Source organism: Scyliorhinus canicula, chromosome 2, assembly GCF_902713615.1.
Source record: "Scyliorhinus canicula chromosome 2, sScyCan1.1, whole genome shotgun sequence".
NCBI lineage: Eukaryota > Metazoa > Chordata > Chondrichthyes > Carcharhiniformes > Scyliorhinidae > Scyliorhinus > Scyliorhinus canicula.
In genome coordinates this window covers 41610359-41634185 of record NC_052147.1, presented here as the reverse complement: position 1 = coordinate 41634185, position 23827 = coordinate 41610359, and the positions used below count along the sequence as shown (strand labels likewise).

Sequence of the window (23827 nt, the reverse complement as noted above, 5' to 3'; positions counted from 1 at the left end):
GTACAAAATAAAATGTTATCAAGTATCACAGATTCAACTGACTACTGAACCCTCTCAAAAAGACAATAAAATGTCAAACCTTCACTCACAGACTAATTTAGTTTTCTTGATTCACCCTGATTCCTGACCAGCTCTGGCTTGAAATTAATTTGTTTCCTTCTTCATGGACAAGGTTTTTTCTGCTACATTGGTTGGCTGTTTAATCTTATGTCTTTGCCCTATTTCTCCACAGTGCTCCATTGATAGTGGATCCGTCAATAAACCAGTTTGTCCTACCTAGGGGGTGTTGGCCTCAAGCAACCATCTCCTACTTAAAATGAATGACAGCGAATCTGATTTAATGGCCTGGGATGAGATATGTTACTCTCACGGTAGACAATGAGTTATAACATTGCATAAACCATCTCATCTAATTTTAATACCCATCGTCAAGGATTACATTTTTAAAGGAAATGTGCAATGGCACATTCCTCAAATCCTGCAATGGTTAAGCAGTTACAAAGCTTTTTCTTGGTAGGCTAATTTTTAAAATTCCATCTCTTCATCTACGATGGTCTTATACTTAGAAAGTGATTTTTAAAGTGGAAACACATAATAGGTAAACCAGTATTGTTCATCAGAATGATAACAGGTAGACATAAAAGGGACATCCAAAACATCATAAGGTGTCATGTCTCTACATAAATTGACAGATGTGCGTGTACTTACAAACACTTATTTTTACTTAAATTCCCAGCCTAGTTTTTAATTTATATTTTGCGAGTGTGGTTCTAATAATTATCAATATCGAAGAGTGCTTAGAATTCAAAATAACCAGATTTCAAGGCATCTCAAAGGCTGTCGCAGATCTGGATGCCATATTTCACTAACCAAATGCATATCTTTTCTTCCACTCAGTTTAACGGCATTTCCTGTATTTTATCAAGTCCAAAGAATAAAACAAAAATCAGTTATTTCAACATACTTACAGAATCATAAGAAAGTAAGTCATCCTTGCTCCCACCAAACACCATCACTTCATATTCCTTTCCCAGACAGGCTGTATGCCACAACCTGCAGAGTTTTTTAACATTAAATGCATCAGTGTACAATAATTATGTTGTCTTAGCTTATATTTCATTAATTGGTGTTTCAAGTTAACAACCATGTAAAATGTGCTTTATTTCCTGTAAATTCTTTTGGACACTTTTAAGAAGGGAGTTGGCAGTGGTGGTGAATATTTCCCCGTTTAAACCATAAAGATTGACTAAAATATAATCAAATGCTGCTTCAATGCATTACATATTTTCTCAGAAGTATTTAACCTCCCCCTTTCGCTTTAACCAAGGATTTTCTCCATTCTCCAAACATTCAATCTGCACCTTGCAGGTATCCCATGAAAAGGTTGAAAAATTTGTACACTGTGCCATCGTATCCCTTTCTCACCGTATTAGCATTTAGTATTAAAATCTGACAGAACATTACCATTTTTGATGTTATAAAATACTTGGACATATTGAATATGATCAGGAAAATTCAATCTGAAGAATTAATATTAAATAGGGACTTACTCACCTATAGGGGTTAGTCTTAAAAGGAAGCTATTTGGCATGTCCATAGCTGTATGCCCCATGTCTAAAATATTTGCTCCTTGAAAGATTTTTAGCCTGATTGTAAATTAATATTCTCTCTCACGATCTACAAAGGAACAATCTTAATGGCTATCCGCTGTTCTTTCAGCTAAATATAACAAAATTTAGCAGGTAGGTCAAGTGTGGAATATTAAGGAAGTAAACCTCTCCAATGTTACTATGCTGAAGAGGAAAATTACCAAACGGAGTATCTAATCAGAATTGTGTTATTTAATAATCTTTGCAAGTGCATCCTGCAAAAGATATGCAGTAAGCATTGAACCTCAGAAAACTAAGAGTGAAAGTGCATTGCCCAACAAGAGCCAGGGTTGTTTCCTATGACCAGATCTGGCTTAATGTTTCCTCAATCAAGAATAGGGACAAGGATAAATATAGAAAATCACACTGTTGAAGTACCTTAGCTTCTGAAGCCGTTTGTCAATCACTTCAAATTAGTCCTAAAGTTAAAGACTTCCTTCATGGCACAATCATGTTGAAATACCTTCAGTCCTCAAAATTGAATATGTACAAAAGATCATCTTCCGTTTCAAAAGGAAGAACAAAACGCTTGAAGAAGTTGGTGAATCCAAAATTACATAGGAAAAGGTATGGAAGTAGATCCTCAATTCAAAATTGCAGGCGAATTGATGAAGGCTAATGGAATAGTACAGTGAGCAAACAGCACATTATATTGCCACTATATTTAGTGGCAGCACGGTAGCATTGTGGATAGCACAATCGCTTCACAGCTCCAGGGTCCCAGGTTCGATTCCGGCTTGGGTCGCTGTCTGTATGGAGTCTGCACATCCTCCCTGTGTGTGCGTGGGTTTCCTCCGGGTGCTCCGGTTTCCTCCCACAGTCCAAAGATGTGCAGGTTAGGTGGATTGGCCATGATAAATTGCCCTTAGTGTCCAAAATTGCCCTTAGTGTTGGGTGGTACTGGGTTATGGGGACAGGGTGGAGGTGTTAACCTTGGGTAGGGTGCTCTTTCCAAGAGCCGGTGCAGACTCGATGGGCCGAATGGCCTCCTTCTGCACTGTAAATTCTATGTAATTTGGTGTGCAAATTCCATTACTCTCTCGGGGAAATTGCTGGAGCTGTTGCAAAAAACAAGGGAGTACACACTGTTGCATAGTTCTTGTCTGCCTTTCTAGGCAACATTCTAGTAAGACACAGGCAGCATGACGGGCCTCATAATTCTCAACGATTTAAACCTATTCTTGCTGGACTTAGCCACCAAGGAGAAATCTCGTTTCTGCAATATGCAGACTAACACAAGAAGCGACCAAACTATGACTCGGCAGAATTCGTCCCTTAACAAATTTGTCAGTTAGTAAAAAATCTGTGGGACAACATAGCTTCTGAAGCCGTTTGTCAATCACTTCAAGTAAGTCCTAAAGTTAAAGACTTCCTTCATGACACAATCATGTTGAAATACCCTCAGTCCTCAAAATTGGATATGTACACAAAAGATCCTCTTCCGTTTCAAAAGGAAGGACAAAACGCTTGAAGAAGTTTGTGAATCCAAAATTACATAGGAAAAGGTATGGAAGTAGATCCTCAACTCAGAATTGCAGCAGAATTGATGAAGGCTAATTGAATAGTACAGTGAGCAAACAGCACCTTATATTTGGTGTGCAAATTCCATTCCTCTCTCGGGGAAATTGCTGGAGCTGTTGCAAAAAACAAGGGAGTAAACACTGTTGCATATTTCTGGTCTGCCTTTCTAGGCAACATTCTAGTAAGACACAGGCAGCATGACGGGCCTCATAATTCTCAACGATTTAAGCCTATTCTTGCTGGACTTAACCACCAAGGAGAAACCTTGTTTCTGCAATATGCAGACTAACACAAGAAGCTACCAAACTATGACACGGCAGAATTCCTCCCTATACAAATCTGTCAGTTAGTAAAAAATCTGTGGGACAACATAATCTGAGAAAGAAATACTCAGCATTCTGGAAAGCATTCTCAGAAGTCCACGTTACTAGGCACCTTTGATCCATCCATCCTTCCCTCAAGAAAGATCAAGGAAGCCTGCAAATTAAATTACCACAATCCACCCCAGTACTGCAAAAGAAACAAGGTGCACCATCATGCATGTACGTCCCTTGATCCCTTTCAAGCCAAATCTAATACTACTGTTAATAAACCAGACATCAAACATGTGTACAATGCATCAAATTTTTTAAAAATTCATTCATGGGACGTGGGTATTGCCAGCTGGGTCAGCATTTATTGCCATCCCTAATTGTCCTTGAGGGGGCAGTTAAGAGTCAAACACATTGCTGTGGGTCTGGAGTCACATATAGGCCAGGTAGGATAGCAGATTTTCTTCCCTGAAGGGCGTTAGTAAGCCAGATGGGTTTTTATGACAATCGACAATGGTTTCATGGTCAACATTAGACTTTTAATTCCAGATTTTTATTGCATTCAAATGTCACCATCCGCAGTGGCTGAATTTAAACCCGGGTCCCCAGAGCATTACTCTGGGTCTCTGGTTACGAGTCCAGTGACAATACCACTACGCCACTGCCTCCCATTGTACAAACTAACCACTTCATAAAACATATCACTAGCACTACTATCTCACACAGCCAGGGACCCGGGTTCAATTCGAATCTTGGGTGACTGTGTGGATTTTGCACTTTCTCCCCATGTCTGCGTGGGTTTCCTCTGGGTTCTCTATTTTCCTCCCACAGTCCAAAGAAGTGCAGGATTGACCATGCTAAATTGCCCCTTAGTGTGCAGGTTAGGTGGCGTTATGAGGTTATAGGGAAGGGGAGTGCGTCTAGGTTAGGTGCTCTTTCAAAGAGTCGGTGCACTCGACGGGCTGAATGGCCTATTGCACTGTTGGATTCTATGGTTTACAAAATTTTAAAAGTTATATAATAACTTATAAGTTATATAATATGAATTATATAATATGAGCCAGCAATGGAGTAAAACCACAAAGGAACGGGTGAAAAACTTTTACCCTCCACTCTGAACACCTACTTCAAGACAAAAGAACCAATACTTGGAATCCAGAACAAGCCCAGTACAGCAATGGGATGGAAAGAGGAATGGTGGGATAAGAGATCTGATGTTCAGAAGGACACTCTGACAAAAATAAAAATCTCAATTAATCTTAAAAATAATGCTCCTTGTTTAAAAGTCCAATTGCATATTAGATCTCCCACTGGATTTGTCACAAAAAATCTTTGGACCTTTGTGGAATTATTTTGCTCTAAAACTGCACACCTGATGCAATGTAAGAAGGTCCATAATGTAGTTCCTGGTTTATGGCACAATTGCCAGGACATAGTTCTTTTTAAAGAAAACAATTTGATCCAAGTTACGAGGCCCGAAGTGGTGAGTGGGAATATTTCTACACCAGTTAGCCATCAACTGGCATTTTCTGGTTTGATTACAAAGCATCCTATTAATTAGGTTCAGAAATACTGGTATGAAATTTCAGCTAGCTGGGGGGAACGAGCTACGGTACCTGCAGCTCAAAAACTTCCTACGAAAGGAGACAAGGACGTACCCACAACCGCCACGACAGACACTACTAGAAGACCTACTGGACGCAAGTATCCTAGAGAAAGGGAACTGTAGTGACATGTATGACCGACTGGTAGATAGGGACGACACCGTACTGGACGCAACAAGGAGGAAATGGGAGGACGACCTGGGGATGGAGATCGGGTGGGGACTCTGGAGCGAAGCACTGCATAGGGTCAACTCCACCTCCATGTGCGCAAGGCTCAGCCTGACGCAACTAAAAGTGGTACATAGAGCCCACTTAACAAGAACCCGTATGAGTAGGTTCTTCCCGGAGGTGGAAGACAGATGTGAACGGTGCCAAAGAGGCCCGGCCAACCACGCCCACATGTTCTGGTCTTGCCCCAGACTCGTGGAGTACTGGACAGCCTTCTTCGAGGTAATGTCCAAAGTGGTGGGAGTGAGGGTGGAGCCATGCCCGATAGTGGCGGTCTTCGGGGTTTCAGAACAGCCAGATCTATTCCTGGGGAGGAGGGCGGACGCCCTTGCCTTTGCCTCCCTGATCGCCCGCCGTAGAATCCTGTTTGGCTGGCGGTCAGCAGCACCGCCCAGAGCTGCGGACTGGCTGTCCGACCTCTCGGAATCTCTCCAAATGGAGAAAATCAAATTTGCCATCCGAGGGTCGGACGACGGCTTCCACAGAACGTGGGAGCCATTCATGCAACTGTTCCGGGACCTATTTGTGGCCAATGTACAAGAGGAAGAATAGTCGGGGGAAGGTAGCGGGAGGGGGGGGGGGGGCTACAGGTTCGTTACGGGGGTTCGATGGCTAGCTAAAGCCCAAAACCAAACTAAATAAACATGTTGAGGGGGGGGGGGGCGCAGTTACTACCGTACTTTCCGGACTATAAGCCGCGACTTATTTCACACGTTTCGAACCTCGCGGCTTATACAACGACGCGGCTTATTTATGGATTTTTCCCGCTTTCTTTTCACTAAACCAATGAAATTGCGTAACGGGTCAAGGTAAAACAATGTAACTTTTTAGTTTACTGTTTAGATTAAATCGAGCGCGCTCAAACATCCCATCATTCTGATTACGGTAGTCATTTTGTCACCCTCATCATGGCAAAGACACGGAGAAATGCATATGATGCAGCTTTCAAGTTGAGGGCGATCGATCTGGCTGTTGGGAAAGGAAATAGAGCTGCTGCACTAGAGCTTGGTCTTAATGAGTCGATGATAAGACGTTGGAAACAGCAGCGTGAGGAATTGACTCAGTGCAAAAAGACAACTAAAGCTTTCAGAGGGAAGAAAAGCAGATGGCCCGAACTAGAAAATGAGCTCGAAGACTGGGTCAACATGCAGAGAGCAGACGGCCGAGGTGTTTCAACTGTACAGATCCGACTGAAAGCCAAAACAATCGCCACCGCAATGAAGTTTGAGAATTTTAGAGGTGGACCATCGTGGTGTCTCAGATTTATGAGACGTAAAGGCCTGTCCATCAGGGTACGGACGAGTTTGTGTCAGCAGCTCCCTCCCGACTACGAGGAAAAAATTTCAAACTTCCGCAAATTCACTGATGCAATGATAGCAGAGCATTCCATTGGCCCACACAATATCATAAATATGGATGAGGTTCCTCTGACATTTGACCTGCCTCTCACTCGGACTGTCAACAGGAAAGGTGAATCATCCGTCATGCTGAAAACAACTGGGCATGAAAAAACGCACTTCACCTGTGTTCTGAGTTGCACGGCATCGGGAGAAAAGCTTCCACCGATGGTGATTTTTAAACGCACGACGATACCAAAAGAAAAATTCCCTACAGGAATTGTTGTGAAAGTCAACAAGAAAGGATGGATGACGGAAAGCCTAATGCATGAATGGCATACGGAGTGCTACGGCAAGCGACCGGGAGGATTCTTTCACAGGAACAAGGCATTGCTCGTTTTGGACAGCATGAGGGCCCACATAACAGATTCTGTGAAAGAAGCCATCAAGAGGACAAACTCAATTCCAGCTGTGATTCCTGGGGGCACAACAAAGTATTTACAGCCACTCGACATCAGTTTAAATCGTGCATTTAAGGTGGCGCTTCGTGTTCAGTGGGAGGCTTGGATGACAAGTGGGGAGAAATCCTTCACTAAAACGGGCCGCATGCGAAGAGCAACTTATGGTCAAGTCTGCCAGTGGGTCCTGACAGCGTGGAGCATTGTTAAAAAATCCACTATCATCAACGGGTTTCGAAAAGCTGGATTGCTGCGTGTTGAAGAGGGCAGCATGAGCTCAGCGGGAAATTTGCCTCCGGATGAAAGTGATGAGAGCGACAATGAAAACAATCCAACATCGGATGAAGCAATTCTGAGGCTATTCAACTCTGACACTGAAGGAGATGACTTCAGTGGTTTCAGTGCACAAGAGGAGGATAGTGACTCTGATCACCTGGGTTGGTGATATCTTGATTACGATCAGTAATAAAATACTTCTTTTTACACATGATTTATTTATTTTTAATGTTTCAAACTGATGATTCTATGTTAATCTTAAGAGCTTAATCGGATTGATTTCGCTCCACAGTGACCAATGACTTTCTTGGTAGGCTATTCTTTACCGCTAATTTTTTATTTTTGTTACAAGCCGTATTTCGTTAAAGCCTGTGTAAAGCTCATTTGTTTCAATGTACCGGTAAGCACCTGCGGCTTATATACGTGTGCGGCTTATTTATGTTCAAAATAAAAAAAAAATTCAAAATCAGTGGGTGCGGCTTATAGTCAGGTGCGCTTTATAGTCCGGAAAGTACGGTACTACGAAGATGCTTACCTGTAAATATGTATGTTAATTTTTGCGTGTTTGTTTTTTTTCTTTCTCCTAACAATTTGTAATTTGTTCAATATAAAATATGAAAACTGAATAAAAACATTTATAAAAAAAAAAAGAAATACTGGTATGATTTTTAATTGTTTGGTTGTTTTGAAAGTGGTATGTGTTTAACTTGTTTGTTTGCTTTATTGTGCTTTTGAGTGTATTCAAGCAGATTATAGAAACAATCGGGTTGCAAAAGGCCTGAATTTTCTAGGCCTGACATGCCAGTGGGATCTTGGCCAGTCCCGCCGATGGCGAACCCCTGCCCTGGGCTCCTCAGCAGCGGGAGAGGGCATAGAACGGGAAACTCCATTGATAGCATTGGGAGGGAGGCATGGAAAATCACGCTCTAAGAGTGTGTGGAGTCTTTGGTCTGAAATGGAATTGCAGGCCCAACTGTATTTAGTTTGAATTGATATTCTTTTTCTTCAAGGCACGCATGTTCATGGCATATCAATGTAACCTGCTTGATGTGAGAGATTCTGGGACTTAGTGTTCAGCATAATCATGAGTTTAAGAGGTGTCCGCATGTTTAATCTCTTGGGCGCAACAACTCTGAGCTTTAGCCACAAGTGGTGCCACTCTGCATTATCTAGGAAGAATATTTCCTATAGTGTGTGTTGGTAGGCAGTAGATATCTAGAAACTGTGACCATCCGTTGGAAGGAAGAGGACTCTCGTATGGTTGCAAGAAACTTCCAGTGCTTCTGACATTGCCTTAAATGTATATATAAAAGATAATTAAAATTCTGATAAGAACAATGACGCAGAGAAAGCAATCAAGACAAGCACCATATCAACACAGAGTGTCGAGAAAAGGCAACTGGCAACAGAAGACTCTATGAATAACATTAGAGTGAGAGATAAAACCTTTCTTCAGCAGTTACTTGGGGTCTCGAATGTTCTGTTGGGACCCGAATGTCAAAGGAAAGACATAAGAGTGGGTGGAGAAGATTTTTGAAACGAGGAAGAGCATCCTGAAATCATTTCATACCAAATCCAAATTACAAAGAACAAGATGGCAGTTTCCCAAAGGGAGTTTGAGGAAGAGCTATTATTTCTAGATCAGTGTTTTTCAAATTGGGGTTCACAACCCTGGGATGGGGCGTGGGATGTGGAAAACGGTTCGCCGAAAATGATCAATAGCCTGTGTCACTGTTTAGATCTGCCCCACACACACAGTTGAATCTCTACGGTTGCAATGCATGTTTCCCTACTCTCCGGGCCTTAACTGATATACTGCACTAACCAAATCTTTCCTGAGCACTATCACCACTGGCACAACTCCTCCGATTGAACAGTCACATTCTGCCCAACACTCTGCCTTCCTCATACTCTGTTGTGAAAGCAAAAAGCAGCTCATTGATGAAGGACGATAGGCTCAGATGTTCCTGCTGTTCTCTTTCTTGTCCCCACTCCACCCACAGCCCTATTAAAACACGCAGTGGCTAAAGTTGATTATTTTCTCTCTTCAAAATATCATGTTACATAATTGTGGGTCGCGAGGGCTGGCCAATTGGTTAAAGTGGGTCACGAGAAACATCGTTCTAGATCAACTAAAGAAAACAACTTTGAAAGGCAAAACATGGATAGACAGATGATGCTTCGATCCTGTACAAATCGTTACAAATTTATGTTGTTGTCCATTGGATGAAAAAACTTGATCAGCCAAAGAGGTTTGAATTTTTTCCTGCTCTCTTGATTGATTACTTTTACTGTTTTCATTGAGCGAATGGAAGCACAGAGAGAAAAAATGTTTGAGGGTTGTTTTTGTATAATAAAGTGATTAGGAGAGCGGACTAATCTAAATTCACGGACATGTCAAAAACTGAAGCAAGATATTTTTCCACAGCCAATTGCATTAAAATATTCCACTCTTTAAGTACTTCACAAATGCAATGGTAGTTATTAGGTACTTCACAAATGAGGCAGCCTACTGACTGGTCAAATTCCCACTGACCTGGATAAGGACATCAAAATTTCCAATAACTTGATACAGCAATGCTTATTTGAAATGTGTAGGTTTGAATGTGTGCGGGTAAATCAGTCCATAAGACTAAAATTAAGGTAAGCTTATTTACAACACAGAATAAACACCGCTTAGCAAGGATAAAACTTTTCAAATTCTCATAGGTATAACACCGCATGTGCTCCAATTGGGTTCAGTACTTGATTAGGGAGGGGAAAGAATTAATTAGCCTGGGTTTCTATTTTTGGTCACTATTTTTTGATTTAGCATGTGAGAGAGGTTTGGGAGAAGGCATGATCAAACTTGCCTAAGCCTGCCGTTGGTGTCTAGGCTCACAGTCACAAGAATGAAATATCTTGTGATAACTTCAGAAGAGAACATTGTGAGAAAACGGGGGGAAATGTCGCATAAGGGACTTTTATCCTGTAACTATAAACCATCTAACATACAGTAGTCATGTTTAAAAACAAGATATGATCTGATCATTAAACTGATATAGCTATATTTTGTTCAGTTCTTCTTTGCAAAATAGATGTTCAGAAAAAAATAAAGTCTATCTGAACATACTAATTGTCTTCATAGATCACTCAATTACATTTTGCTATGACTGTTCCCCATGAGACTGGGGATGAACAACCCTCTCCCCAGGGGCACTTGTGGAGAAATGCAACTTCCATCAAGATGCGAGATCATAAATACGACTTAAAAAGGACTATTCCTTCCACCACTGTATATATGGAAGACAACTTGATTGTGGTCCCCTAAATGACCATGGCCACCAAATAGTGTTAAAGATTGGTACATTAGACCCAACAGAGCAATACCACTCCAGATATTTACACAAATATCAGCTAGTGGACTACACAATATTGTGCGTCCAGCTGCATTGGTGGGAAGTTCTAGTGAAGATTTCAATAAATTCCTTGTGAGCATGTGAAGTTGATAAAGGACTGGCTTCTCAGAAAAAGCAACTCTATGGCAAAACTTCAGACATGATGCAATCACGACAAACAAATTCAGGAAAGGAGGTGGGGTGGTTGCGATTTTGACCTTGTCTAATTTCTGCCATTTTCACATGGATTGAATGCCATTTCTTCAAGCCTGGATGACTTTACAGAGTTGCTAAAGGTCTTGGTTAATTTACATTGCTCAAAATTTTAATTAAATTCATAACGTATAATTTTTAAAAAATAAAAAATTTAGAGTACTCAATTCATTTTTTCCAATTAAGGAGCAATTGTGTGGTCAATCTACCTACCCTGCACATCTTTGGGTTGTGGGGGCGAAACCCACGCAACACGGGAAGTATGTGCAAACTCCACACGGATAGTGACCCAGAGCCGGGATCGAACCCGGGACCTTGCCGTTGTGAGGCAGTAGTGCTAACCACTGCGCCACCATGCTCCCCTAAATTCATAATGCATAATAATGATAAAAAGACAATGAAGAAGTGTGTTGGGCCATAACAAACACCTTTTTGTGACAGATTCAAAATTTCAAACCAGATTCATAGTAAGTGCCACCTTATAGGAAGAGATATTTGCAAGGGCAAGGATAAATGGCTACGCCAGCGTAAAAACTGATGTAATCACTACAATGCTTCTTTCATAGAAGAGCAACAGCAGCATAAAATGACATGGTTGTCTGAGGGGAATACTCTCATAAACGTGGGAAGGAAAGTTATGTGAATTTGGTTTAAAAGTTTGTAAAAATGGATGTGCATCTCGAAGTGTTTTCCCATTCACTCGCACGTAATTCATGAAATATAAACAAATTATATAGTTCTACTGAATCAGGCCTTTTTTGCAGTTGTGAAATAAAAGAGAAAATCCAAGTCAATCCAAATCAGGTAGCATGAGTGTCCAACTTTTAACATTCTGAAGCTGAAGTTGACATCCTGAAGATATTTTATATAATTACAGGCTTTGACATATATTACTGCCAGAACAGTAGAAATGTTTTTAGCCGTATTTTTGATATTTAAATGAATTTTTAAATGAAGGGATCAAAAAGGGCAAGATAAACATGACATTCCTTTCTTATTACAAACTAAATCTAGTATATTAAACTTTCCATGTGTAACATTGAATCTAGTGCAACCCTGTGCATTTCATTTTTCTGATAATCCAGCAATGAAAAGTAATCTAAGCATTATAACCAAGTAATATAAACTGAGATCATGCATTGCACTCTTAAACTGATCTGCTACAACAATCACCCTACTTTAACTACACATTTTACTATTATAATTTTTCCCACCTTGTAGTGAACTACGAAGCAGTCTACATTTCCTTGCCCTGCACTCTGCAACTGCCTTTGCTTTCCTCACCTCATCAAAACCTTTGTCTCATGACTTGCTGTTGGTAAACTCCTGCCTGGTCTGCTTCACCGTAGAACATGGAGTAGACTTTCCTGACTCGAGCTTGTTGAAATCCTAGCTTGCAACCTGATGCTTTTTTTTTGTACAGACTGTAACAGTGCTCTATTACGCTTGGTAGCTGCTAATCTAAAACGGTGCAAAATGTCACTGCTGTACCTAGTATAAATTCTATTACAGAATGTTTCAATTATTTATTCATATAATATACGATGGGAATTTTTAATAAAAGCCAAACCACAATATAAAAATACTCAATAGAGCACATACAGAAACTTTAACTGAAAAGTTAAATATTCTAGGTCTGCATTTACAACAGCAATTAAAACTAGCAAAATAAACAACACCCCATAACAACATTAATAAAACTATAGAAATCATTAAAACTGCAGAAATATGTACAGTTCATCAAGTACTGCTCTAATTTAAGCGCCCAATCTGCTTAATTAATGCAATTTTTTCAGGGCAAGATAAGATCAAGCTTGATTTTTAATACTTGCAAATTAGTTTGAAATATGCATTTGGATTTTTTGGCATGACATTAATTCACTGTAATTAAGCCAGGAATAAATTTCTCAGAATGAAAAATTTGAGAATGCCTTTTGTTTCATTAAAAAGATAATCAATTAATTGCTAAATAAATGGTATTCTTATTCTCTGCACATTTCAAAGATGCCTGTTCACAATTGTACTAGTGGATTATTATGTAGAAAACTGTCATTCTCCCATTAATAGACATTTCAGGCCATAATTCTGTAACAAAATACAATAAGAAATTTTTGCCAGAATTAGAAAGTTGTGAAGAAATTCAGCTCCAAACTCTTGCTCTGCTCAATATTTAATTTATCTTTGTTTTATAAGTATTTACAGTATGTTCATGCATTATATTTATATACAGTGGGCGGGATTCTCCAGTCTCCCAGCTATGTGTTTCTCAGTGGCGTGCCGTTCGCTGGCAGCGGGATTCTATCTTCCCGCCACTTGTCAATGGGTTTTTACATTGTAACCACCCCACGCCGCCAGGAAACCCACGAGTGGGAATGCACTGCTGGCGGAAAAAGTCAATTGCAAAGACCGGAGAATTCCAGCCAGTAACGTTGGTCCCTTCAATGTTACTGTAATATACTGAAAATCTCCTAAACCATTTTCGCTGCTCCTAAGTTAAAGATGAGGTAGATTTGTAACTGGTTACGAAGCTGATGGCAGTTTTAGATCTCAGATTAATATGTTTTAAGATAATAAAGCATTGAAAACCTTCACCATCAAAATTAAATTTAATATTGTTACGTACCAACTTTTAACATAAATGTTTCACAGGACCAACTACAAAACTATATCATCTTCTTCAGTACTAAAAGCAGCTGATGCAGTGTAATTTGTATCTTCACTTTTAGAATGTGGCTGGCAGATGGGAGGGAAATATAAAAGCAGTACTGGGAGAAATGCTACATTTCTTTTGTTCCATAGAGTTGAACGCCAAATAGCATAATCTCTCGCATTCAATACCAAAATCCAGAAATACATTTCTAAATTAACGCAGATAGTATTTAAATATACAATGTTTGCAAATGCATGGTGCCATACATTGATGGTTCTTGCATATTGATTTTCTGAACAAAAGAAGCAGATGCTGTTTTAACAATTGGGGATTATGACTCAATGCTAGGTTCTATGTATGAAGTGGAGATTTGGACCATTTCAAGTTCCCCTACTTTGGAAAGTACATTTCTGATGCGAGAAACATGCTTCAATTTATTTACTATCTGATTAAGTGTTTTAAAATTAGAGACAACAGATTAATTGGTTAGTAAATGGATAACACAAAAAATTGATTCAAAATAAAATAAAATGTAAATATTGCAGATATTCCTCTATTTATTCCTCAGGTTCTGTCAAACTTGAGTCATGCACAGCCTGTAGCTGAGGGGAAATCCAGCAAGTTGTTCTAAGGGTTAACGAATGTTACAAAGAGAAATTTACTAGGCACACAAGAGTAGCTTGGTAAGACCTCTCTTTCAGGTCTCTTTTCTTCTGTGGGAAGCATCTGCCCATTATTTCCTCACCCAAGCATGGTGGGCTTGTGGAGACACAAAAGAAAATGTAATCTGCATCCAGATACCCTAATGTAGTGCCACAGCAAGGAATTTGATAAACACTGCAAGTGAATTGGTTGAAATAATGATTAACTGATTAGTCCCAAATGAAAATAAATCTATAAATTATAGGTTAAATTAAGCCAGAATGAATTAAATGAAAAAAATACTTGAAGTTAAAAAGGTTTTAAATGGTTTTAAAAGTACTAGAATATGCTCATTTTACTTTGTTGTAGTCTTACTTTTAAAAAATCTGACATTAATCTAGCACTCAAAAGGGGCACTGATCATCTCCCCACGTCCTTTTAGACCACAAAAAATTTAGAAAACCACAATTCACATTAATCCAATATTTTTTAAGCTCTACAAAATATATTTTCTCTGATCTATTTCTATAACAGGTGCAACTATCATTTGATATAGTTTCAAACAGTGAAATGTCTTTGTTTCACCTTTTCCTCAACTAATTCAAGGAGCATACAAGTAGGAAGCCTACTTGTGACAATAAGCGATTATTATTATATTGTTATTATTGTATTTGCTTCTCCCTACGTACTTTTGTATCTCTCAAACATTTTTTTTGTTGCCAACTTGCAGTTTAATATAATGGTATTTATGGAAAAAGACTCCAAACTAAATGTTGAGCATATTACTTGGGAGTAGTGTGCACTAGTTTCCTTTCACAACCTATAACAGCGGGGAACTGACTTTCCCCTCTGTCTCTGGCAACATAGCCTACAACTGGCTTTTGTTATTGTGGGTGAACAGCTGGAGGTAAAAACCTTTCAATTTTCCCTCCTTCCCTTTGGGGAACACCAAGCTGTTTTCACCAAATCCCATTGTGGCACAAAAGAGACTGGGAACTTGCCTTGCATGTATTGGTCTTCTAATTAAGATTTGTTGTTTTACTCTTCCCAAATTAGATTATTTTAAAATTAGGATTTATAATAATTGAGCTGCTGATGAATTTGTACTTCAAACAAACTATTTAGAACTGGTCAGTGCACCTTCAGTGTTAGAAATTCTACATGGGTTTAATGATACAAAACAAAATTTCCTACTTGTTATGACATACATAAATTGACATAAATGTTACCTTCATAGTCTTCTTGTACCTGTCCACTGCCTAAATATTGAAATATGGCTAAATCTGAGAAAATCCTATTAAATAATAAAAATTACTGAATATTGTTTACGTGCACTATAAACAGTGTTTCATTCTTCAGCAAAAACTCTTACTGCCTTTTTACCTTGGCCTATTCTTAGGACAGTGTTCCAATTGCCTCCATTCAGCAGCTCCAACACTGTATATCCATGCATCACCTAGAAGAGACGGTGACAACATTGGTGACTTACAATTTAATTATCAATAAAATGGAGTTCATCATTGCTATTAAAACTTTACAACAGTAAGTGGAATAAAATGGGATCGATATTTATAAATTGGAAATTGGATTTCACACCATGTATGAAATGAAAAATGCACCAAGAAAATCAGGTTTGAGACATAATCCAGTCATCATAGGACGCTCTTCTGGTCAAAATTATGTGATGGTGCAAAAACAGTTTTTGGGCATGGTATCAGAACTGTAGAATTATACCGGGAGATTACGACAACAAAGGGACAGGGCAGGTGGCTAGGACCCAGGGTATGATGATGGTGAATAGAAGGGTGTGTGCGTGTGTTTTTTTTTGGGGGGGGGGGGGGGGGTGGTAGTAGTGGTAGGTAGGGAGAGAGAGAGACACCTCAGTCAGAATAATAATGTGGAACAAAAGGGGGACCAATGAAGAGGTCGAGAGTCTTTACACATCTAAAGAGCCTAAAGGCCGAGTGGTGATGCTGCAGGAGATCCATCTAAGGGTGGAAGATCAGATGAGGTTTAGGAAGGGTTGAGTGAGTCAGTCATTTGGGATTTGATAGCAGGGCTCAGGATGTAGGGGTATTGGTGGGCAAGGTTTCAGGTGGTGGCGGACCAGGAGGGCAGGTACGCGATTGTGTCGGGAGCATTAGAGGGGAGGTTGGTGGCACTGTCAAGTGTATGTGGCCCCAACTAGGACGATGCAGGGTTTGTGAAGAGGGTGCTGGGTGCCATCCTGAATTTGGATACCCCTGAGTTAATAGTGGGGAGGGATTTGAAAATAGTGCAAGAACGGATAGTGGATAGGTTTCAGCCACGCTGGCCGACCCAGTCAGGGAGGGTGGGTGAAGGTGCTGGCTAGGCTCACGAGAGAGGGGAGGAGTGCAGCCGAGGGAATGGGAGTATTCGTTTTTCTCTCCAGTACATGAAGTGTACTCGAGAATAGAAATTTTCATTAGTGGGGCAGTCATTATTGGCTGGGGTCAAAGGGTTTGAGTTTTCAGCGATATTGATTTGGCAAGGTGGGACAACCTCCCTTTGTCGTGGTGGGCCGAGTAATTCTTTATGTTCTCAAGAGTAGGAACAGTTTTGCACTAGATATTTACTCAATCCATACCCTTCAGAATTTTGAATACTCTACCAAGTCTTCTTGAAGTCTTCCTTTCTCAAAGAAAAGAAAAGAGTCCTAACCTTTCCAATCTATCCTCATGGCTGCAGTTCTTTATGCCTGGAATAATTTTTGTGACTCTCCTCTGTACTCTCTCCAATGACTTCACATTCTTCTTCTTACTACCTGGATCACACCTTTTTCATTCTTTCTCAAGCCAGACAATCTGCCCGTGACACTCCAGAAACACCCTTTGTCTCTCCAGTATTGTAATGCCACCTTTAATCAATACTGCCACACCAACCCCCCACTTCCACTATTCTTCCTTGCGGTCTTGTTAGGAAACAAAGGTAGTTTTAAGTGATTTATATTGGTAAACATTAGAAATAAGGTTTGGTTTTAAGTGTGTTTAATTTTATGTTTCTGTGGAAGGAAGGTGATAGAAACCTACTTTTCGGGAAGAAACGATTTAGTGACATTATACTATTAAAAATTAGCCATGACAGCAGAGAATGCCGAGAGCATAGGAAAAGATCTGATAAGAAAGTCAGTTTTCAAACCGACTATCCAAGTTGCAGAATTTCTGACTCATTGTTATCATTACTGGGCAAACATCCCACTTGTAGAAAACATGGTGGGAAACAGGTGGTTCAATCACACCATATTATGGAAACATAGAGAAGTTTTCCCATGCCATATTATCTCTTAAAACTTGATAGACAGATATTTCGGTCAATTAGATGAATTATAATTATTTTAACCCAATCACAGTCAGAAAGGGGACAGAGCCTAAAACAGAGCTCTCTCTCTCTCTCTGAATTCATCTTTAACCTAACCTTTGAAACCTATTCCTACTTTGCACTGCAAACAGCTATCTCCTTTTGTTTCAATTTTGTATTGTGCATTTTGATCTGAAGAAATTGCCACAAACTGAATTGTATTTTGAATTCAACTCAACCATCTGTATTTGCTTTGGACAAACAACTTTCTAGATTCTTTATTCATATAAAATTTGACTTGATCAGCAGACTTTAAAACTGACATAAATAAAGCTATACTTGACTTCACCCAAGAAGCTCAGTCTCGGGTTCTGTAAGATTAATATATAGTGCAGTGACACATAAATATATTAACAATTAATATGAGTAAATTAATATGATCCATCACATGAGTAAAATCTATAGTTAGAGTCATGCTGGATAAAGGCGTTTGTATGTGTGGGGGGTTGGTTAAGTTCCGATTATGATTCTATTGTGCTTAGAGAGGGTTGCATCGTGAAGAGTAAACAAGAACCTAGAGAGGGATAAAACATTGCTTAGCAACAGGGACCTACTTTTCAGAGGGAAGGGCTTTCCTTTGTTCTTACGTTTTAACTGGAAGCCAGAGCAGTTGGAGACAAGGCTCCAAAGTGAACATCTCTCAACTCTGCCAAGAGAAAGGTTGGGAGTTGCTAAGAGGCAGGTTTCCTCAAGTACAAGTTGTGGTCCAGATAACCAAGGGATTGAGACAGGAAGAATATTAAAGGTGACTGGAGTTAAGTGAACAAAGTAAAAGGTGTTAGAACAAACAAAGAACAGTACAGCACAGGAACAGGTCCTTTGGCCCTCCAAGCCTGCGCTGATCACGAGTCCTATCTAGACCAATTGCCTGTATCCTTCTATACCCCGTCTGTTCATGTGTCTATCCAGATAAGTATTAACGGTCGCTAACGTATCTGCCTCAACCACCTCACTTGGCAGTGCATTCCATGCCACCACCACCCTCTGTGTAAAGAAACTTCCCCCCCCCCCCCCCCCCCCCCCGCACATTTCCACTGAACCTATCCCCCATCACCTTGAATTTGTGCCCCTTGTAATTGTCATTTCCGCCCTGAGAAAAAACCTCCAACTGGTCACCCTATCTTTTTTTTAAAATAAGTTTAGAGTACGCAATTAATTTTTTCCAATTAAGGGGCAATTTAGCATGGCCAATCCACCTACCCCGTACATCTTTGGGTTGTGGGGGCGAAACCCATGCAAACACGGGGAGAATGTGCAAACTCCACACGGACAGTGACCCAGAGCCGGGATCAAACCTGGGACCTCGGCGCTGTGAGGCAGCAGTGCTAACCACTCTGTCTCCGTGTTGCCCATGTTCACCCTATCTATACCCTCAGAATTTTATAAACATCTATCAAGGTCGCCCCTCAGCCTCAGTCTTTCTTGGGAGAACAATCCCAGTTTATTCAATCTCTCCTCATAGCTAATACCCTCCATACCAGGCAACATCCTGGTCAACCTTTTCTGGACTCTCTCCAAAGCCTCCATGTCCTTCTGTTGTGTGGTGACCAGAATTGAACACAGTATTCCAAATGTGGCCCAACCAACTTTCTATATAACTGTAACATAATTTGCAAGCTTTTATACTCGATACCCTATCCGATGAAGGCAAGCATGCCATATGCTTTCTTTGCCACCATTTCCACCTGTGCTCTCACTTTTAAGGATCTGTGGACCTGCACGCCCAGATCGCTCTGTGTGTCAATGCTCCTGATGGTTCTGCCATTTATTTTATAGCTCCTACCTGAATTGGATGCACTAAAATGCATCACCTCGCATTTGTCCGGGTTAAATTCCATCTGCCATTTCTCCGCCCAATTTTGCAGCTATCTATATCCTCCTGTATTGTTCAGAATAACTCAGGGTAGAGTAACCAAAGTGTTGAGTTAAAGAGACAGTTGCAATAACTGGATTTTTTAATGGGACTGCAGCCTTCAAAGGCAAATCAAATGTTGATGCCATTTTAATACAGTCTGGGAAATAAGAGTTAAAGCAATTGTGAGCAGTTTGCCCAGCAGTCAAGACAAATACATCCTAAAAGGGCTTGGTGTAAAATCATGGACTGGATTCACTGTTAGAAGTAAAGCGGAAGAGGGGCGGCATAGTGGAGGTGGTTAGCACTGCTGGCTACGGCGCTGGGGACCCGGGTTCGATCCCAGCCCTGGGTTACTGTCCGTGTGTTGAGTTGCACATTCTCCCCTTGTCTACGTGGGTTTCACCCCCACAACCCAAGGATGTGCAAGTTAGGTGGATTGGCCATGCTAAATTGCCCCTTAATTAGAAAAAAAGTAATTAGGTACAATTTATTTTTAAAAGATAGAGCGGGCGCTTTGTTTAAGCGTGTCATTCGTAAAACCTGGACTGGATTTCGGCATGCAAGCTGCTAAGGAAAAGCATTATTATGAGAGAAGATTGTAAAGTGTATTTTTGGGAGTAGAATTTGGAAGCTCTCATGTGATCATCATTTGGGAATACGCTGAGGAGAAATAATAATAATCTTTATTGTCACAAGTAGGCTTACATTAACACTGCAATGGAGTTACTACGAAAAGCCCCTAGTCACCACATTCTGGCGCCTGTTCGGGTACGCAGAGGGAGAATTCAGAATGTCTAAATTACCTAACAGCATGTCTTTCAGGACTTGTGAGAGGAAGCTGGAGCACCCGGAGGAAACCCACAGAGACACAGGGAGAAAGTGCAGACTCCGCACAGACAGTGACCCAAGCCGGAATGAAACCTGGGACCCTGGCGCTGTGAAGCAACAGTGCTAGAAATCCACAGGCAAACCTCAGAGAGATGGTTATATTCGACCAGTAATCTTGTATGCTTAAAAGGGACTTGTTGTTTAATAAGACCATTCACCTTAAGATGTACTTTGTAATCTATGTTAATCTTTAAATCTGGGTGTATTTGTTAAACTAAGGGAGGATAGTAAAGATGTATTGTGTAATAATCCAACTTTTTATGTTTAACACATTTTTTTATTGCTGTTAAAACTGATTAGAAGCCCTGGACTGTTCCTCCATGTTTTAGAGAAAAAAACTTATTGTTTGTTTATTTTTTCACAGCAAACAGAAACGAAAGATTAACATGGTAAAAGGGTTACAATTATACATGACATTAATCAGCAGCGCTGTCAACAAAAATATAAAAGAAACAATATTACAAAGGCACATCTAGTTTTGAGAATCAAGTTATAGTTACATGTACCAACAGGTGTTGATCGAGATAAACGTATAAAAGTTGATTCCTTAGAGTATTAGTGAAAAACGACTAAAGGAAATATATGGGAAATCATGGTTAAAAAAATAAAAGGTGGGTAAATAAAATATATATACATAGGTTGAGCACCCCTTATTCGAAATGCTTGGAAATCCACAATTTTTTTTGAGCGCCAAAATCACGTTTCTAGTAGACCAATAACATGGTGTTCACCCGATATCTGTTAGCTATGCAACGTTTCACATCTATACCTAAACAGGTATTCCAAAATTCAAAAAATTCCAGAATCCGAGACACTATCGGCCTGAAGCATTTTGAATAAGGAATGCTCAACCTGTATGTCTGTGCGGAGTCTGCACATTCTACCTGTGTCTGTGTGGGTTTCCTCCAGGTGCTCCGGTTTCTGCCAAGTCCTGAAAGACGTGCTGTTAGGTGAATTGGACATTCTCAATTCTCCCTCTGTGTACCCAAACAGGCGCCAAAATGTGGCAACAAGGGGTTTTCACAGTAACTTCATTGCAGTGTTAATGTAAGCCTACTTCTGACAATAAAGGTTATTATTATTATAATGAATGGTGTTGGGTTGGGAAGTGCTCGCTGTGGTTTAGTTTGTGAACAATATTTTACTGGGATCCACCTTTGAAAGAATGTTTTTGCTCTGTAAGCGTACTGCACATATAATTTGTTCCACCTCAAGCAGCTCTCTGGATTTGGATAACCAAGTTTCATAGGTTGGGCATATGGGTTTCAACCAATCGAGGGTGAACCACTTAAAGGCAGCTTTAAGCACAATTTGTAAAATATAGTTATGTTTTCTTACTTCCATCCCTTCTAGAATTGTATCTAATAGAGCAGTTGGGGGGAGCAACCAATTTTTACAATTATTCGTGAGTTCTGAAGTACTTAGTGATTAGCTTCCATTCGGAAGAGGCCTCCTGCAAGGGGTTCTCCCTCCAAGCCCTCGCCACGGCGGCACTCCCAACTCCACCCAAAAAACTCTCCAGCAGCCCAGTGGTGAGAGCCAACCTCCAGTCCTGGAACCAACTATGGCAGCAATTTGCCTGACCAAAATGTCAGACAAAGCTCCCATCTGCAACAATCACACCAGTGCTGACTGACGCCACCGTTAAAAAGTGGGGACAGGACGGAGGGACACTGACAGTCAGGGACCTGTATACGGACGGCAGGATCGCAACACTGGGCGAACTGACAGAGAAATTCCAGCTGGCCAGGGGGAACGAGCTAAGGTACCTGCAACTCAAAAACTTCCTGCGAAAGGAGACAAGGACATACCCACAACCACCACAACAGACATTACTGGAAGCATTACTGGACACAAGCATCCTAGATAAGGGGAACTGTAGCAACATGTATGACCAACTGGTCAAAAGGGCCGACACTGTACTGGACGCAACAAGAAAGAAATGGGAGGAAGACCTGGGGATTGAAATAGGGTGGGGACTCTGGAGCGAAGCACTGCATAGGGTCAACTCCACCAGCGCAATGTTCAGCCTGGCGCAACTATAAGTGGTACATAGAGCCCACTTAACAAGAACTCGGATGAGTAGTTTTTTCACGGAGTTGGAGGATACATGTGAACGGTGCCAAGGAGGCCCAGCCAAACTTGCCCACATGTTCTGGGTAGCACGGTAGCATTGTGGATAGCACAATCGCTTCACAGCTCCAGGGTCCCAGGTTCGATTCCGGCTTGGGTCACTGTCTGTGCGGAGTCTGCACATCCTCCCCGTGTGTGCGTGGGTTTCCTCCGGGTGCTCCGGTTACCTCTCACAGCCCAAAGATGTGCAGGTTAGGTGGATTGGCCATGATAAAAAATTGACCTTACTGTCCAAAATTGCCCTTAGTGTTGGGTGGGGTTACTGGGTTATGGGGATAGGGTGGCGATGTTGACCTTGGGTAGGATGCTCTTTCCAAGAGCCAGTGCAGACTCGATGGGTTGAATGGCCTCCTTCTGCACTGTAAATTCTATGATCTATGACCCCAGACTCGCAGGGTACTGGACAGCCTTCTTCGAGGCAATGTCCAAAGTGGTGGGGATGAGGGTGGAGCCATGCCCGAAAGTAGCGGGCTTCGGGATATCAGACCAGACAGATCTATTCCTGGGGAGGAGTGTGGACGCCCTTGCCTTTGCACCTTAATCGCCCACCGTAGAATCCTGTTCGGCTGGTGGTCAGCAGGACCACCCAAAGCTGCAGACTGGCTGTCCAACCTCATAGAATCTTCCACAGAACATGGGATCCATTCTCACAATTGTTCCTGGACCTGTTCGTGGCCAACAAACAAGCCGAGGAATAGCCAGGGAGCCAAGGATCAGGGGAAAGTAGCCGTGACAGGGAGGGATAGACCGGGGGGAAGCTAAACCCAGGAGAAACGGGGAAGGGGGGAGGGGGGGGGGGGGAGAGAGAAGAGAAGAGAGACAGGAACAGACAGCAATAAAAATACAGGCGAAAGACAGGACGAACGGCCAAAGCGGAGGTGAACGCGAGACGACAACGGCAGCGAAAACTGTCCGGGAGAAGCAAGTAACAACACCAGATCCATTCGCGCATTGCTCTCTCTGGACTGGACATAACCAATGTAACTGTTTCTCCAGCACCCAAATGTATATGTCTCTCCCCAGTTTCTTTCTCTTCTCTCCTCCCCCCCCCCCCCCCCCCCCCCCCAAACACACACAAGTAGGCACTACTTATATGTTAAAAATAATATTGCCGAAAAAAGACTTCCGGTTGGCGAGCGAAGCGGTCGCAGGGAGAGGGGCTCCCGCAAGCGGCAGAGAGCAGGGAAGGGACCCCCCCGGGCAGGCCAGTCGGCGGAGGATCATCGGCGGCGGCGGGGCTTGGTGGCGGCGGCGCTTGGTGGCGGCAACAGAGGGACTCGGCGGCGGCAACAGAGGGGCTCGGCGGC

General features: G+C 41.4%; 1 protein-coding gene across 1 annotated transcript in view; it reads right to left on the bottom strand.

Moving 5' to 3' along the window:
• LOC119952876 (kelch domain-containing protein 1) overlaps window positions 1-23827 on the bottom strand; it is a 130046-nt gene that overhangs the window by 5340 nt on the left and 100879 nt on the right. The window contains 2 exon segments of the mRNA XM_038776476.1: window positions 969-1053; window positions 15650-15722. Of these exon segments, the coding sequence (XP_038632404.1) occupies window positions 969-1053; window positions 15650-15722 (158 nt within the window).